Source organism: Rhea pennata, chromosome 3 (assembly GCF_028389875.1).
Source record: "Rhea pennata isolate bPtePen1 chromosome 3, bPtePen1.pri, whole genome shotgun sequence".
Lineage (NCBI taxonomy): Eukaryota > Metazoa > Chordata > Aves > Rheiformes > Rheidae > Rhea > Rhea pennata.
In genome coordinates, this window is record NC_084665.1 from 29,885,179 (window position 1) to 29,901,527 (window position 16,349).

The 16,349-nt window shown below is 38.9% G+C and overlaps 1 protein-coding gene across 1 annotated transcript; it reads right to left on the reverse strand.

Moving 5' to 3' along the window:
* Window positions 1-676: 676 nt before the first annotated feature.
* ABCG5 (ATP binding cassette subfamily G member 5) lies at window positions 677-15,685 on the reverse strand. Its single transcript, XM_062573595.1, has 13 exons — window positions 15,624-15,685; window positions 15,338-15,456; window positions 14,761-14,897; window positions 14,430-14,528; window positions 13,325-13,457; window positions 11,419-11,558; window positions 10,232-10,361; window positions 7,316-7,529; window positions 6,870-7,075; window positions 5,821-5,959; window positions 3,987-4,172; window positions 2,175-2,287; window positions 677-873 (listed from the first exon to the last, which is right to left on the reverse strand). Exons 2-13 carry the CDS (start codon window positions 15,357-15,359, stop codon window positions 677-679), a joined length of 1,716 nt encoding a protein of 571 aa, XP_062429579.1. The 5' UTR covers window positions 15,360-15,456; window positions 15,624-15,685.
* Window positions 15,686-16,349: the final 664 nt, after the last annotated feature.

Genomic DNA, 16,349 nt, shown 5'->3' on the forward strand with positions numbered 1-16,349 from the left:
GATATAAATAACTACCTTCTCTGACTTACTTATCATTGTGTACAAGACAACAAAATGTTGGGTACTTTTATATTGCTTAAAGATCCTGTACTCATTGCTATTGTACGATTATGCATACGATTGTATAGTATGCATAAGATTAACATGGAGTGCTTTCTCAATTCTATCTTTATTTACATGTATTCAGCTAATGCTCTTTCTACAAATCCCCCCAAACAGTATCAAAATAGAGCGTAATACTTAAAATGCAATTCTAGAAATAAGATTTACTAGTAATTATTCTGCTCTGCTTACTGATTCTCATTATACAAGAAATATTGGGGGAAAAAAATAGAACACCATTGTTTGTTACATTGTTAAAAACTGGCACCATCAGTAGACTAAGTTACATTCAAAAATTCATGGGCCCATGTAATGCTTCTGATATGCCTGATGGGGGGGGGGCGTGGGGGATGAGGGGTGGGAATCCCAATAGCAGAAAACTAGTCACACTCTTAAGAGAAGGCATTTTTCAAGATAGGAAACATACATTTAGTCAGAAACAAACATTAAAAGATAAACATGTTTCTATATTTTATGTAGAATCACTTAAAGTCCATCTAAAATCTAATAATCCTTCAGCTACAATAGAACTGAAAATGCAGTCTTGTGGGTTAAGTTTAGAACTGCTATTCTTTTATTGCCGGCTAATAATTATATCTCTTATCTTAAAGCTCACAATTGCTATAATGATGAGTCCTGGTAGAAAAGCATAGAGCATTAAGAAATCCATTGTGAAGCGGGACGTTGCACCAGGAAAGTTTTTTTCAATGAACTGAACACCACGAGAGAAAACACATGCTGAACTAACTGCAGTGGAAATGTTGTGTCCACCTGCCAAAAGGGAGGAGGAGAAAAAAAAAAAAAAAAAAAAAAAAATAACGGTTAATTCCTGTAGGTAAATCAGTAAAATTAAAACTCAGGCTCCAGTATCTAGCACATATATTTAATCTATTTAGCCTAGATGTTTGTCTGAATGATGAACTATTCCTATAGTTCACATTCCCACCCTTTTGGAAGGGGAACAGATATTCTACATGTTTCTGAGTTAATCTTTGCATATTTTTTAAAGGAAAGAAATGGAGGGTAATTAGGAGCTTTCTGTTTCACTCAGGCCAAAAAAAAAGATGATTTAGGGCTTATCAGACACTGTATAGAGGAGGTCTCAAGAAGCAGTTTGCCTGGTATGATAGACTTACTTACTCCATTCATATTTGCTTCCAGAATCTAAGAAACAAAGGCTGTCTGAAGGGCCCACTGAAAAAACACCTGTGTATAATTATTACTAAAGTCATGTATTCACTTCATAGCAGTTATTCTTACAGGCATATTCTAACAGTTAGTAGTTATGGTCTTGTAATAAGGAAGGGCAAGAGAGATTGATGAAAAATAATGGATAAAGACTATATAACCTTGGAGAAGATCAAGGCCTTCAGGCAGCTCCAAAGCTTCAAGTTTTACCTCCATTGATGGCTGCTGCTTACTAACATTTCCACTCTGATTCTGATGTTTTGCCGGTCATCTTGCTCACAACCAGCAAAGCACAGCCTGACAGAGAGCCTGGCTGCTCAACACTGAGAAAACTGGACAGGAACTATCTAGAAATTTGACAGAACTCAGTGATATTGATATTTCAGACTTAGCGCCTTAACCTGTCACTTACGCCCTTAACAGCTTTAGATCAATAAAGCTGCCTTTACTCCCTTTTCCATGGCAACATATCTGAACATTTTCTTCACTGGAATCTGAAGAAGTATCTGGTCAAATGTTTTCTGTCAATTCTCCCTGCACTGATGCTTTCTCTTCTATTTGATCCAGTGTAATGCAGGTCTGATAAACACGTACGAGGCTGCAAAACTCACCTAAAATGCTTGAGGTAGTGGGGAGAAGGTGAGGAAGAGACAAAGAAAACTGGAAGATGAACAGAGTAAGGAAAAAGAGCTGAACTTTTGTCTCGTTTGCTGATATATGGAGTTACAGTAAATCTTTATAACTTGATAAGTTTTCTTTAATAAACTAGTAAGTTATCTTTAGCTTATAAGGGACACTTCAATTGCATGCAGAAAGAAAATGAACATTAGCATCTCATTAAAGTTATTTTAAAAAGGCTTAAAAGGTATTTTTTAAACACTTACCACATGTGAAGTTTAAGCCGTAAAATTCATTTACTATAAGAACCTCACTGCTGTATTTTTGGAAAGTAAGATAACTTAGCATTTTAAAAGGTGTTGGCATTTCTTCTATGGTCCTTAAATAAACAGAGAAGAAATTAAATTGGCTCTTACTATATTACAGGAGACAGTTCTACTCCATATTAAAAAACAACCTCACATCTTTTGTCATAGCTTGTTACACAAAGAGTTCTTGACTGTACAGTTAGGGTTTTCGAAGTGCATTTTAGTGCTGAATGAGGAGACAACCGTGAAGATCATCTCTAATATCGGTCAAAGTGTCATAATGTTCAGTCCTGAATTGCTTAAGGACAGTCACAAATAATTCTGTGCAGTTTTTGATAATCACATTGCGGTAATAAACTAAAAATGACAAAATCCAATGCAAATATTAATAGTAAAAATATTTTGTTTGCAAAAAGTAAGAAACCACAGTCCCCTCACTTCATGTTCAAAATCAAAAAAAAAATATTAACTCCTTGGAAAAATAATAATGATACAAATAAAGCAAAGAATTAAGAATAAAACTAGAATATGAAGTTTGAAGTAACACTATTCAACAAGACTGAACAATTGCTGCACCTCAAAACTGCAAATTGTTTATAATTAAACATAGACATGCAGCAGAAATACCTAACTACCCAAGTCTCAATGCCATTTTTAGTATCTTTCATTGCCTGTAAAGATTAATCATTGAGGAGCTTCACAATATTAATGAGCAATATCTCAATTGTAAAATAAGGTGAAAAAAACACTAATACTTCTTAAGTTATTAAAGCATTAGACTATGGTAGAAAGAATAACTGTTCTCTCAGTATAAGCATGCATCTACCTAAAGTTTAGCAGGGGCCAAAATAATTGGATATTAATCTAGTTTCACTGTGATAAGCAAGTATTAAGCTGAGGTCTACTTGGCAGAGAAAGCATCATCAGCTTTGTGAAGACCCATGCTTTTTTTTGAGGACAACTTGATATCAGCTACTGTTAGGCTTATTTCATTTTCATGGGAAAAGTCTCAGTTGAGCGTATTACATTTACTAGAAATCTGAAGAAAGCTAATTAGTTTTCTTGACAATAATACATTTATTGGGGTATATATCTCAAAGAGCAGAGAGTAGTTTCAGTACTGACAAATGTAAGAGGAATACTGTTCAAAGTTCGTGCATGTTATTTACAATGAAAAAAACATTTGCACATTAATACAGCAAACTAATCATAATTACCTCAAACATTTAACTAGTTTATGATTCATTGTTACTACATAGTTCAGTTTGCACAGATAGAAAAAGTGTCTAAAAAGTTTAATGAATAAACTGGAGAGTAACAGCTGAAAATAACTTTTTTTCAATCAAAAATTCGCAGTGTTTAATACTTGCTGAAGTCCAGCAGTTACTAAAATTGTTGATTTCTTTTTGTAGAGTCTTTTAATGAGGACAGCATTTCACGTGATCATGTTGGCATAAGAATTCAACTGAGCTGATGATGATAGATTTGAATTGTTCAGTTTTAAATTTAATTGCAAAAAGAGGCAGTGAAGAATTTAAAAGATGTCAGTATCTTTAGTGATATCTAAAGAAGTTATTAAATGGGCTTTTTGTGTATTTTGTACAAGGTCTAGCACGATCAGATAGTCATATCTCCAAAAATAACAACAGCTGCACTTTTTCTTCACTTTGCTGCCTGTGCATTATTGCTCTGCAGCATTAGCGATTAGACATGAAACTATTTAGACATATATTAACATTAAAACCATAATGAAATAAACTTTTTTCCTACCTTAGAAGTCCGGTTCCCACTATCACACCTGCTGAATTAAGCAGCACCACACCGCTTTGGACTATATTTGGGTTCTGAACCACACCGAGTAAAGCAAGTGTTAGTAGCTCACCAACTATATGAGATGCTAAGACAACAGCAAAGAAACATCCAAATCTGGAAGCATCAGGATGCAACCCTACCGTCCTGTGCAAAGATGAGCAAAAGAATATTTTAAAAAATGCTTTGGTACTCGACTTGGAATCTAGCCTTTATTTACTTTTATTTCTATTTTTATTTATTTTTCCAATTCAAGCTTAGTAAGTGAACAGTTTATAAGCTGTTTGTGCTCTTCACATAAAGGACATCTGTTCACCTCATGATAGAAGTACAGATATATTAGGCTTTCTCCATCTAGATCGGAGAGGGTTGTGTGAATGTGTCATTGTAACAGAATCTGCATTATTTGAAGATAACCACCATGACTTTTACAATCCCTTAAACTAATGTCTTCGTTCTTTTAGTGACTATGCAGTGGGAGTTATTATACAGTAGTCGCATATTTAAAGAGCATCTTTATGAAGATAATTAACAGAATTTTGCATATCTGATACTGTGTGTGCAAATTCATGATTCAAAGAAGGCTATCTGGGTTAAATTTAAAGAAAGATATATTCATCCTAATTAAATGGAAGGCTAATTCAATTTGTCACTCATTTATTTCATCCAGCTGCAATTTCCTTCACACTGTTACGCTCTTTACTAAATAGCACGCTCTTCCCAGCTTTTCCTTAGGTTACCTTAATGAGAAAATGCTCCCTATAATCTGTACCAAAGCTTCAAAAGGCCAGTACTTCCTTGGCAAACAATTCAGTTCTACTGTATACGATACACAACAAAGCCTTTTATTATATGGTGACATGCTGTTCGTTTTCCAAAATACCTCATATCAAAGTTGTGTTTTATACTAGATAATAGATGGGTGCTCCTCTTAGCTAACAAGCTGTTCAACATTTTCTTACCTCTTCATTGCTCAATGCAAAGCCCCAGGCCTTTTTTTTTAATATACCACATTCAAATCATGGTCTTAAAATAGAAGTATTGATTTTCTCACAGACCTTCCTTTAGTATTTTTTGCATGTAATACAGAAATAGTCTCTACTATAAATAGATGGCTGAACACAGATTCTTGAAGTATTAAACATTCACAGATCCAGCAGGTATCAACTGCTAATCAGAGTTTGGTGCAGAGGGAACAGCTCTTCAAAGTCCTACCGTTAAGGTATCACCTTCTCTGAAAAGCTGTAATAATACTTTACACACAGCTACACAGATACAGACTAGTAAATCTGAGATAAGTATAAAAAGGTCTAAAAGAGAAAAGAATAAAAAAAAGAGGGAGGGAGAGAGTGAGCAATATTATAAGAAACCAACAGTAGGATAATACAAACTGTTAGAGCATTTTCCAGAAGTATACTTAGCTAGAAAAATTTGCATAAACCGGATACATCAACTTGCCATACAAAAGTTACTGTGTTTATTCAGGGCTGGACCTGGCTTGCCTCTGATTGGGTCACAGTTCAGGTCTATCTGACCTGCCTACATAGACAAACACTGAGAGAAGTGGTTTGTAATAATAACGTGTACAAGAGGCTATCAAAGCCTCTGCAAAAGTTAGTCCATCCATATAAGTTTAATCCTGCACAGATAAAACCTTCAAAAGTTCACAGAGGAACTCCTAGCCCTAAGAGGTCCAAGGGCACTAAGGAATTGCCAGTAGGCCTATCGCTAACATGGTAATTGAAGTTGATAACAAGAAGAAAATAACGATCCAAGAGATGATACTAGGGCTTACCAGTATATAAAGATGCTGAAAATTGCAACGCTGATGATACTGAAGGGTAGAAAATGTAGTATATAAGCTACAAGCATTTGCCACTTCTGATACAAGCCGTCTTTACTTTCTTGGTCACTGATGGCACGTAAGGGTAGAACTGGATAAAATATATTTAAAAATAAATTAAATCCTCATTGAATAAGGAGACCAAGACTTGTTGCTAGCAAGCAAGCAAGCAAACAAACCTTACGCACTGAAACAACTTTGAGAATGTATCAGAAACGTTCCATCTAAACTGGTCTGATCATCTTTTCCCACTACAAGTGCAAAATATGCATTAAGCTGCAGATTGCCAATGTTTGTATGCTTAAGGAGAGAGGCCTAAGTATGCGACACGCAGGACAGACTTTGCTTTGAGCAGATACAAGTTAATCACATGAAAAAACTGCCTTTGCTGGATCATTTGTTGAGGTGCTCTGATCTCAGGGTGACGACAGCGGCGTATGTTCCTTAAGTGAGCAGAACAGTTATTAGTCTGTAAATAAAAACTATTGTTGGTCTTTGTGTGGCTAATTTACAGCAGCTGCAAGAGAAGCACTCTCTAGTATGAATATAATCGCCACGTAATACTCTCAAATCTTATTATCCTTAATTGCTGTCAAAGCTGTTTTGTACTTCCACCGTCTTCCATGCCTGTGGTTTTGATCTCACTTAAGATGGTAAATTACAGACATGATAGACTTCGTTCTGCTTTTATAATGCTACACGCAAGCAAGTTAAGGGCGCTTGCGTAGTTCAGAATACAGCCTCAGTACAGAGGCCAACTGTAAAAAGGGAGAGGCCTAGATTAGTAGCATATCCCTTCATTAATGCACTAATCTATTCCTGAGGCGTGAAGCTTTCTGTAGCTTCCCCTTTGGATTTCATACCATTGTATCAGCTCTGACATTACCTACAACTATAAAGAGCCTTTCAATAACAATATCATCTTCAAGAGGAATTTTCACTATTCACAAAATAGTTGCAGCAATACCTGCTGCTGCACATAACACAGAACAGAAACTCACAAAGTGCAACAGCATTGAGCATTCCCGTGTAGGGGGGGGCACTCACGCACTGGTAGATAAGCCCCACACGGTCCTGCACCGCTCCTTTTAGAAGATCATTCCTTAGTCTAAGAAGGAAAAATGCTACAAACAAGCCATATAACAGATTCTGGAAGAGACGCATGATGATGCCCATCTTATCTTTGGAGAGGTTTCTTGTTATCCTCCTGACAATGAAACATAACAGTAACAAATATTTGTTAGCTATGACTAATCACATGTTGGTAGAGTATTTAGCTTTGAACAAATTTTAGGCGCAAAAGGTCCACAAAAAGGTAATATTACAATAAGATAGACAAAAGCGTTAGACCAAAAGAAGAAAAAAGTGTGTGTGTATTTGTGGGGGAAAAAGCTGAGAGCGAGCAGTGGATAACAAAATGAATTTTTTTAAAGAAAAACAGTCTTACCGTAAAAGAATCCATAATTTGGAAAACGCACTGGGTGAGTCTTTGCTTTTGAATGGTATTGGTGGCAGCTCTTTCATACGCTTTGTCCTTTCAATGGCTGCCAGTACTTTGCTAAAAATTTCGGAGTTTTTGTAGGCCGTCACAATTATCTGAACCCTACTGTAGGTTTCAAGTTCACGTTCCTTGCTTCGAGTGTCCACAGATGTCAGATCCACTGCAAATTTGCAAAGCATTTACTATATACATCACTTTCCCTTATCTTTCCCAATCCCTGCAACTTACCTTCCTCAACTCCATCCTAAAATCTGCAAAGGAGAAAAGGCCCACTTAAAACTATGCAAAGTTTCTTTTTACGCCTCACTTCCATTAGAAAAACCCTGAATGGATGACTGTACAGCTAAGGAAAGTTTTATGTCATCGGCAGGTTCCTGGTCCTTGTCCCTGAAATACTAGAACTGAGCTGTGTACAGGCTGGCCCTTTAGCCTTCTCCATCAGCACAGAGCTGTGCCACCTGCGAAACGCTGTCTCTGTCAAGGGCGCAACAAAGCACCAGCTGAGGATGAACACTGCTGACAGGGTTGAACAGATGGCTTTCTGATCATAGATTTCTCATGTTTTCAGGAAAATAAATACTCAGACACAGCTCCCTGACTGCCCCTTTCCTCTGCTGGCTCTTCCATAACCATGAAGCTTAATTGTTAAATTGTTGTGAGTTCATGCTGCAAGTCCTTGTTCTTCTCCACTTGAGGCATTACTGTACAGTTGCACTGGTTTTCATCCATCTCCTCAAACATTCCTTTGTTTTAATGTGAGGTTAGAGGATGTTCAGTAGGCCAAATTCCCCAAGCAGGTTTATCCTTAGTTGAGGAAAACATTACTTACTGCAGTAGAATTTATGAAAGGTAAATACCTCACAGAGTTAATGCACCTTTCTAATAAATCCACGTGTATCTATTCCTGACACCAATAATACTTTTTTTTTGGGGGGGGGAGGGGGGGGGAGGGAGTGGGGGGATTTGTGCTTGCTATTTGTACAATATGTACAGGCCAGACAATAGTGCTGCAGAGTTTTAGAAATTTCCTGTTTCTGAAATTGCAATGAATAATCTAGAGGTTCAATATGAAGATTATTGTTCTCATGCATAGCTGTTCTTACTGATTTTTGTATCATTTTTCTCTATCAGCTAGGATGTCTGTATCAGTTATTTATTCTTAAGATCTCTTTCATCCTTAGGTTTCAGTTTTTCAGTGTTATGCTCAGCTTCAAAATACAAATCGAACAACAGTAAAGAATATCCACAGCCCTTGTCCAAGATTCTTAAAGTGTCCTCCAAAACCTCAATTAAGCTTATGAATAATTCTCTCGTATTCCAAAGGCTAGAATAAGCAGAATTATCTCTAATAGCAAACCTGTCCAAAACTGGGACTTAACTTCTATAAATATGAACATCCAAAACACAGACCACACTTCTGAAAACTTGGCCAATGTGATTTGCTTGAAGCAACGTGGCAAATACGTGACAACTAGGTGTGTTTTAAATATCTAATGCAGAATGAGTCATTAGACCAAAGTAGCTAATGCCTACCATGCATTTGTACTTTTTTTTATGAATACAACATATGACATTTCCACAATACAATCCATGCTCAATACATAGGATCTTATTTTCCTCTGATGGTGGTGTAAATGTATCAGAATCTGTCCTTTCATTCACATCATTAAATCACACAAAAACCGTAAACTACCAATTTTCCAAAGACTAAATATTCAGATGATTCTGTGCTCTAAACTGTTTTTTCCTTTTTCTTGTCACATTCCAAGGTTGACATTTTAAGAATGCACTACTCTCTTTACTATGCCTTTTAAAAAGAGTCTAAATCTCAAATCATCTATGCATTTCAAGACTATTCAAATTCATGAAGACAAAATTATCCTCACTGTCACACCAGTATTTTCAGCTTCATCCCATTCTAGCTTCATGTCAACAACCATCCTCTCTTCTCTCTGAATTTAGGATGCCATCAAGACAATAGAAAAACACTGCCTCTCCTGAGTGTGCCGTGTTTCTGAATACAGCTTTCTGGATCAGTCAAATTCACTAGTTAACATTCAGCTAATATTGTCAGAAATCAGCCTACATAATAGATTTTAAAAGATGAATATATACACAATATATGCATTTGTATACACACACACACTCACACATGTTCTCCAAGCATTTGTCCATGTGCACAGATGTCATGCAATGAACCCAGGACTCACTCACAAAATCTCATACAGAAACCTTTTAGGTCCTGCACTGATAAGACAGCACATGTCATCTTTTGCCAAGTGCTTGCTGTTATCTTCTCTTGAAGAGATGGTACCTTCTGCTCCAACCCAGGTACTATCGGCTCCCCCAAATTTCTGAAATCTCAAACTGTGAACCTCTGGAAATTGACAGCACAGTCAGATGCATGGCATTGCATCCTTCCCTCCAGGCACATTAGCCTAAATGTGCTTGCAAAATTGACAACTGTCTTCAGTTGCTTTGCACCACAAAAGTCCATGACAGTCAGAGACTTCCCATGTTTTGGGGATCAGACTGGTATTACTATGTCCAATGGACAGCCATAGGTAGCTACCATCAGGAACGTGGAGGTTTGGTGAAGCTGAGATTTGGTATTTACTAGTAGTTTATTCCACCATTTCCTTCTGCTGAGGTTTAGCCCTACTGCAAACTTTTGCTGTTTTAAGGAGTCCATGGAGGTCACATTGACCCAGCTCTCTCACCTTTGAGCTGAGCACAGTTACAATGTTGGGGAAGAATTCAAATAGATTTCTATCTCTGGAAAAGCTCTTATCTTGGGAAAAAAGCAAATTGTTTGTTTAAAGGAAACCCATGCTTTTGCCAAAACAATGTAGATAAACTTACCATAGATGTCAAAAGGATTTGATTGCTCAGGACACGAATAGCCACAGTCACTAAAAAATGTAATCATTTCCATAGGGTTCCCACAGAAAACCATTTCTCCAAAGCTCATGATGGCTATTTTATCAAATAACTGCTGGAACAAAGTAACACATTAGCAATATCTACTGAGAAGAAGTGTGTTAATTCTTGAGCATAGCTAGTGTTCTTGGTAATAAAAATGCTTTGAGAGGAAAAATAGTTTTGACACATTCAAATTTCCTTAGTATATTTCTGTCAAAGGAAGTTTGTTCTTTCTATCATTCCTCTCAATGGTTATGCAAGATGACACATTTATAAGCTCTTAAAACTAGTGATTCTCAAAGCTATCAGAGTCAGTAGTGTACAAAGGGAAGGGGTAATCCAAGAACGGGAATGGGATCTGCACACTTCCGACTCCAGTTCTAATGCACATTTACTTAGTTACTGACCTTCTTTGACACTTATTAGCCTCAATCTGTAAAATCTCCAAATTACTGGGAAGAATAGTTATTATCTGTGAAGTGCTTAAGGACTTTAACAGTACTGCTGTGGAGCGTGTACATTTGCCAAGGCATAGTCCTCACCAGCTATGATCAACACATATTGCCAAGGCACCGGTAGCACTTTCAGTCCAGGAAAGCCCCATCACTCCCCTATGACTTCATGACCGCTTACATTAGATACAGTCACCCAGAAAAGAGATGCTTCCCATTCCCAGGGTTAGTGGTCTAGGATTCAGAAGAGTGAAGTGTGAGATAGTAACATAAGCGAGAAACTTCTCCTCAGTGCAAGCGTATACATACGAATATGTAATGTTAAATAAATATGCAATATTTAAATATTTAAGAATACAGAAATGATAAATAAGTAATGATAAATAATGATTCGTTTGCCTCGTCCCAGTGGTTTTATTTTTTTGGTAGCCATATAACATTAAAAGGTTAGGTACACAATCAGAGCTCATTCACTTTTTATCCCAAAATGTGCTCCCACTGGCAGAAGGCCAGAGCTGGAAGGTTTAAAGACAAGAAGTCTGTATTTAATGTGGGGCATGCGGAAAACAAGAGAGCCTTTGAAGGCCACTGTTCTGGATCTTGCACTTTATCCCTCCAAAACTCAAGCACTTTAAAATCTAGCAAAAAAAAAAGCAGTTAGTAGATACCATTTACCTTGAAGAGTTCTGAGCGAGGCTGGTGAATTGTAATAATCACAATCCGGTCTCTGTGTGCAAGTTCTGAGAGCAGCGAAACGATCTGGTTTGCAGTCAAGCAGTCCAGCCCCGTAGTTGGTTCATCAAGTAGCATGACCTCTGTGAAAACACAAGAAATATCATTAAAACTCAGGAAATGGGGAGCAAATGTAATAACTTCTGTCTTTACAGCTAATTTGACAAATACTATAGAAATTAAGTTACAAGTGATATTCCACGTGTAAAGCAGAGTATGTATAATCATCACTATGGCTTGATCTTTCAGCTTTAATTTGCTTCAGTAGTTCAGTTTCAACTACTAGGAGTAAGGATATAAATAAGAACTGCAGGATCAGAGAATAATCTTGTTTCTAAATTCAGGAGAAATCTGAAATTTACCAAAATAATTTGATGCATACATCTGCTTCTAAGAACAATGGTGATAAAATTCACCACATATATAAATGTAAACATAACTGACATAATTAGCTAGAAGTTGTAACCTGAATTTAAAACATGCATACACAATTTATTAACAATTTAGGGTTGTGTTAAAATATAGTATGTATAATTCCATAGATAAGACAGATTTTTTACTGCATTTTCTTCATGGTTTTCAACATGAATATATTGCACGTGGAAGGGCAATGACAGTCAAATCCATTAGCTTTACACAAATGAGATATAGCACAGAAGAAGAGGGCAGCTCAACCTTGATCAGGGTAAGAGGGGAGGAAAACTTTCTCTACAGGCTTATCTACACAGAAGAATTGCTGTGCTATGAGCTTAGTGAATTTACCAAGTAATAACTACTTCCAGTGAACTTCCTGGGAGTCACCCTTAGCACATAGTATCTGCCATATAGCTAATTCTGCTTTCTAAATGCTCCCTCCTACCTCATGCACACTAAAAGCATTTGCACTCCTACAAGGACTCTAAGGCCCAATAAATGCATGGTATAAATTCACACTAAAAGATACTTTTACAGACAAGTCCCTATAGGTAAAAGGCAGGTGTGGTCTATTTGGCCTTTCTCGGTTACTGCTCTGCAATTGATGCAAATGCACTAGTTGTGCTTGTAGTCAGGGTCTGGGTGCACAATCTCATTTCAGTTAGATCCTAAATATCCTTCCAAAAGGGGCACCTTTAAGTAACTATCTTAAAATTGACAAATTAAAGTTCCATGTGCTGTTTTCCATGGCTAATCCTCTCAGTCCCACAGTTACTCTGCCTTGATTTTTATCCATCTGATCTTTTTCTTTACATTAAAACTACAACCGTATAAAGAAGTGTGACATTCATCAGTATCTGCTTTCTCATCAAGAGAAATGGAATCCCTGCAGCTATAAACAGTCATGGAATGTGTTTTCTTTACTAATTTGCTATCTGAATCAGGTTTTGGTACATGAAGGCTATTGTACTCCTCAGCAGTTACTCAGTGTTCTTTGTGCATTGTCTAAGTGAGCAGAGCTCAAGTACTGACCACCTTTTTGGCTTATGGCTCTCACACATGCATGGCTCAATGGCAGCTATTCTGCTACAAGACTCTGTGCTTGCATGCATACGGTTTTAATGTGCTCAACAAAATGTAAATGAATCTGTCACAACCAACAGTTCATACAAGGGAAAGAAGTGAAGCAGCTGAGTCTAACCATGTGTTCGTTCCTGAGATTTTAAAATTACCTACTTTCCAAGACCACCAAAACATTAGTGGCAAACCAGTGTTACTGCTCATTATTTTCTGTCATTACAAGACAACTCTGCTTTTGCTGAATTGCACACTACAAAATGCTTTTGTATTTTAAAGAAGAATATGGAGCAGCATGATGGGAGTGCAAAGTGACACTGTTTTGTTTGATTTTGAAAATCTGTGTAGTGGTACTTACTGGGATCTTGTAATAGTTGGGCTGCAATTGAAACACGACGCCTCTCACCCCCTGAAATTCCTACAAAAACACGGCTTCCAATTATTTTGCCAGCAATGTGGCTGAGGCTCAACTCAGCCATAACTGCATCTACCTGAAAAATAATTACAATTTAGAAAGTCTAATGACTATCAAATTCATATACCCAAAATTAAAAATTGAAAGGAAAAAAGATGTAACTTTACGCTTGCCCAGTATGCTGCTTGATTCATTCTAGTGAAAAGCATTTACAGTAATCTGGCCTCCATCTACTGAAATTATATTTTTAAAATGTATTTATTCTAAAACAATTAGAATTTTACCTTATCTTACCTTACTTTACCTAACATAAACAGATGAGGAGTTCAGATATGCAGCTAGAAGAAGTTAAGGTATAAAGTATTAGGGTGCTGGCCTGGCTTCCAAAATAAGGGAGCAGAAAGGCAGATCAATTCTGGGAAAGTTTAAAATGCTGAATAGAAGATAGATGACAGATAGCAAGAGCCTCCAGCTAGGAATACTGAATCTTTACTCTCAGCTGAGGTCTTCTAATTAATCTGAAATGCACTATTTTATAGAGAAGGCAGGTTGTAAGGGGTTTATTAGATCAGTGCTTTTTTAGAGCGGTCCTGTTTAGTGAGAGAGATCCAATGGAAAGATAGAGCAGTGTCAGGGATGTCTGTGCTGTCATGAAAATTACCAAGGCACATAGTCATAAAGACCTTGAAAGCCATGTTTCCTGGCAGTCAAAAGGGAGCTGAGCTCAATATCAAGACCAGCATCTGCTGCCGCTTTGAAGGTGGGAGTTTCATTCTTGCATATTCACTGTTCCTTTAGGTGACAGTACAAGTTCCATGCAGAGGAGGGGAGCGTCAGGGAGCCCATGTTCTACTTGGGGCTCAGCAGAAGAATCTCTGCATGATCCTGAGCAAGCCACTTTGCTTCACATGCCACTTTCTGCAGTTGCAGAATAAAGAGTATGAAACCTCATAAATGTAAAACACCGCTATGGATTGAAAGTGCTGCTAGTGAAAGCATTGCATGCCATCCCATCGGCATTTCTAGTGGAAGATGATAAAATACAGACCTTCTTTTTGATGAAGGTGCTGGAGCATTTCTGACGAGCCAGCAAAGCAGTGTAGGTCAGAGATTCTTCTATGGTGAGGAAGCTTAGCAAAGTGTCATTCTAAAAGAAAGCAGAGAGGAAGCAACGGTTAGTCCTGTAATAAATAAGATCTGGCTTCCGCTAACACATCTTTCATGCATTCATACAAATTTTGAACTTCTCTGCCAAATTAGTACCAAAATGACTAGTTAAATCATAGTCAGATTCCATTATTCAATATTACTAGCAAATCTTCTTTACCTTTTCTACCTAAGAGGGAGTACAGTGCACAAAAATAAATTGAGAAATCAACCTGTGGCACATAAGAGAAACAATCCTTAAACTGTTCCTTCTTCAGCTGACGCCCATTCACATACACTTCACCAAAGAAGTTGTCTTTATGTTCCAGTCTTCCTGATACTGCATCCAGAAGTGTTGTTTTCCCAGAGCCTTTTAACCAAAAGAAATTAATCATGGGATGAGATGAATTTTACGATCTCAAGGGCCATAACCTCACTCAGATGGAGACACAAAAGTTAAGACAGTATTTTGTATTACTAACATTAAAACAGGTCCTGAAAGTGCAGCCTGTTAAAGGGAAGGACATGGGAAACCTAGAAGGTGTGCAAACTAGCATTTAATTCACTCAAATTTACATTTCACAGGGAAACATTTGGGTTTAGAGGCAATCTTATCTGTTATTGAAGTTGTAATTGCTAGTTAAATGACTGAAGACAAAACTCTGAAAACTCAGTGTCATGTTATTCAAGGCAGGGGTTAGAAACACCTGTGGCTTCATTATTTAAAGCACAGACCTCTGCCAGATTCATTAAGGAAGCCACTAGTATTAATCCTAGTTTTGTTTGCTTTGAATTATTGGAACGACTTACCAGAGTTTCCTAAAATACCCATAATCTGGCCGCTCTCTATGTAAAATGAAACATCCTTAAGTATCTGCCGAGTCCATTTTTTGCGGTATAAAACGTTCCACCACGGTCCGACGCGGTCCCTTCGAAGACAAGCGGCAAAACGGCTTAAAAACCACGGAAGGCCAAAAAACGAGGCGCGAGGCCAGCGAACGCGCCGCCGCGTCGTTCGGCTCGCCCCCGAGCGGGGAGGGAACCGCCGAGGGCCCTAAGGCGCTGCGGGAGCCTCTGCGCCCCCCTCCCGCCCTACCTGACGCTGTAGCAGAGGCCCCGGACGCCGACGCTGTTTCGGGGCCGCGCCTGGGCCTCCGCCTCGCCGCCCCGCGGCGCCGGGCACGGCCGGCCCCACATGCCGCCCGGGCCCCGCCGTGCCGCCCGCCCGGGGATGGCCCCAGAGGGAGGAGAGCAGCCCTCCGCGCTGTCCTCTCCCGCCAAATAACTGATAGGTGCTCAGCTGCGGTGCTATCTGATGTACCTTTAGCCCGCGAGGGAGGAGGAGGAGGACGAGGAGGAGGAGGAGGAGGAGAGCGCTCCCGTGCCCGTGAAGCCCGGGCCGCGGGGCAGGGCTCGGCTCCCCACCGGCAGCGGCGTTCCCGTCGGCCGAGCGAAGGAAATGGCGGCGCGCGGGGCCGTGGCGGTGAGCGAGGCCGTGGCGGCGGCGCGGGGGGGCTCGGGGCAGGGGTGGGTTGACTACCACCTTAGAATCCAAAAAAAAAAAAAAAAAAAGAACACCCCAAAAGACTCCCCAAGCAAAACAGAGGAAGAGGCGTCCACGCGGATGACGGCGTGCGAGGCCTCCCCAGGCAGCCGTTAGCAAAGCCCCTTCCCCGCCCGCACGACGGTGAGGTCGCCGCTTCGAGTCACCGTGGCGCTGTACTAGAACGAAATGTGATTTAACTCCCATTTAAATCAAAAAATCAATTGAAAAAACACAGCAGAGCGCGCCCGGCCTTGTCCCGTGCCTCCAGAGCAAAGC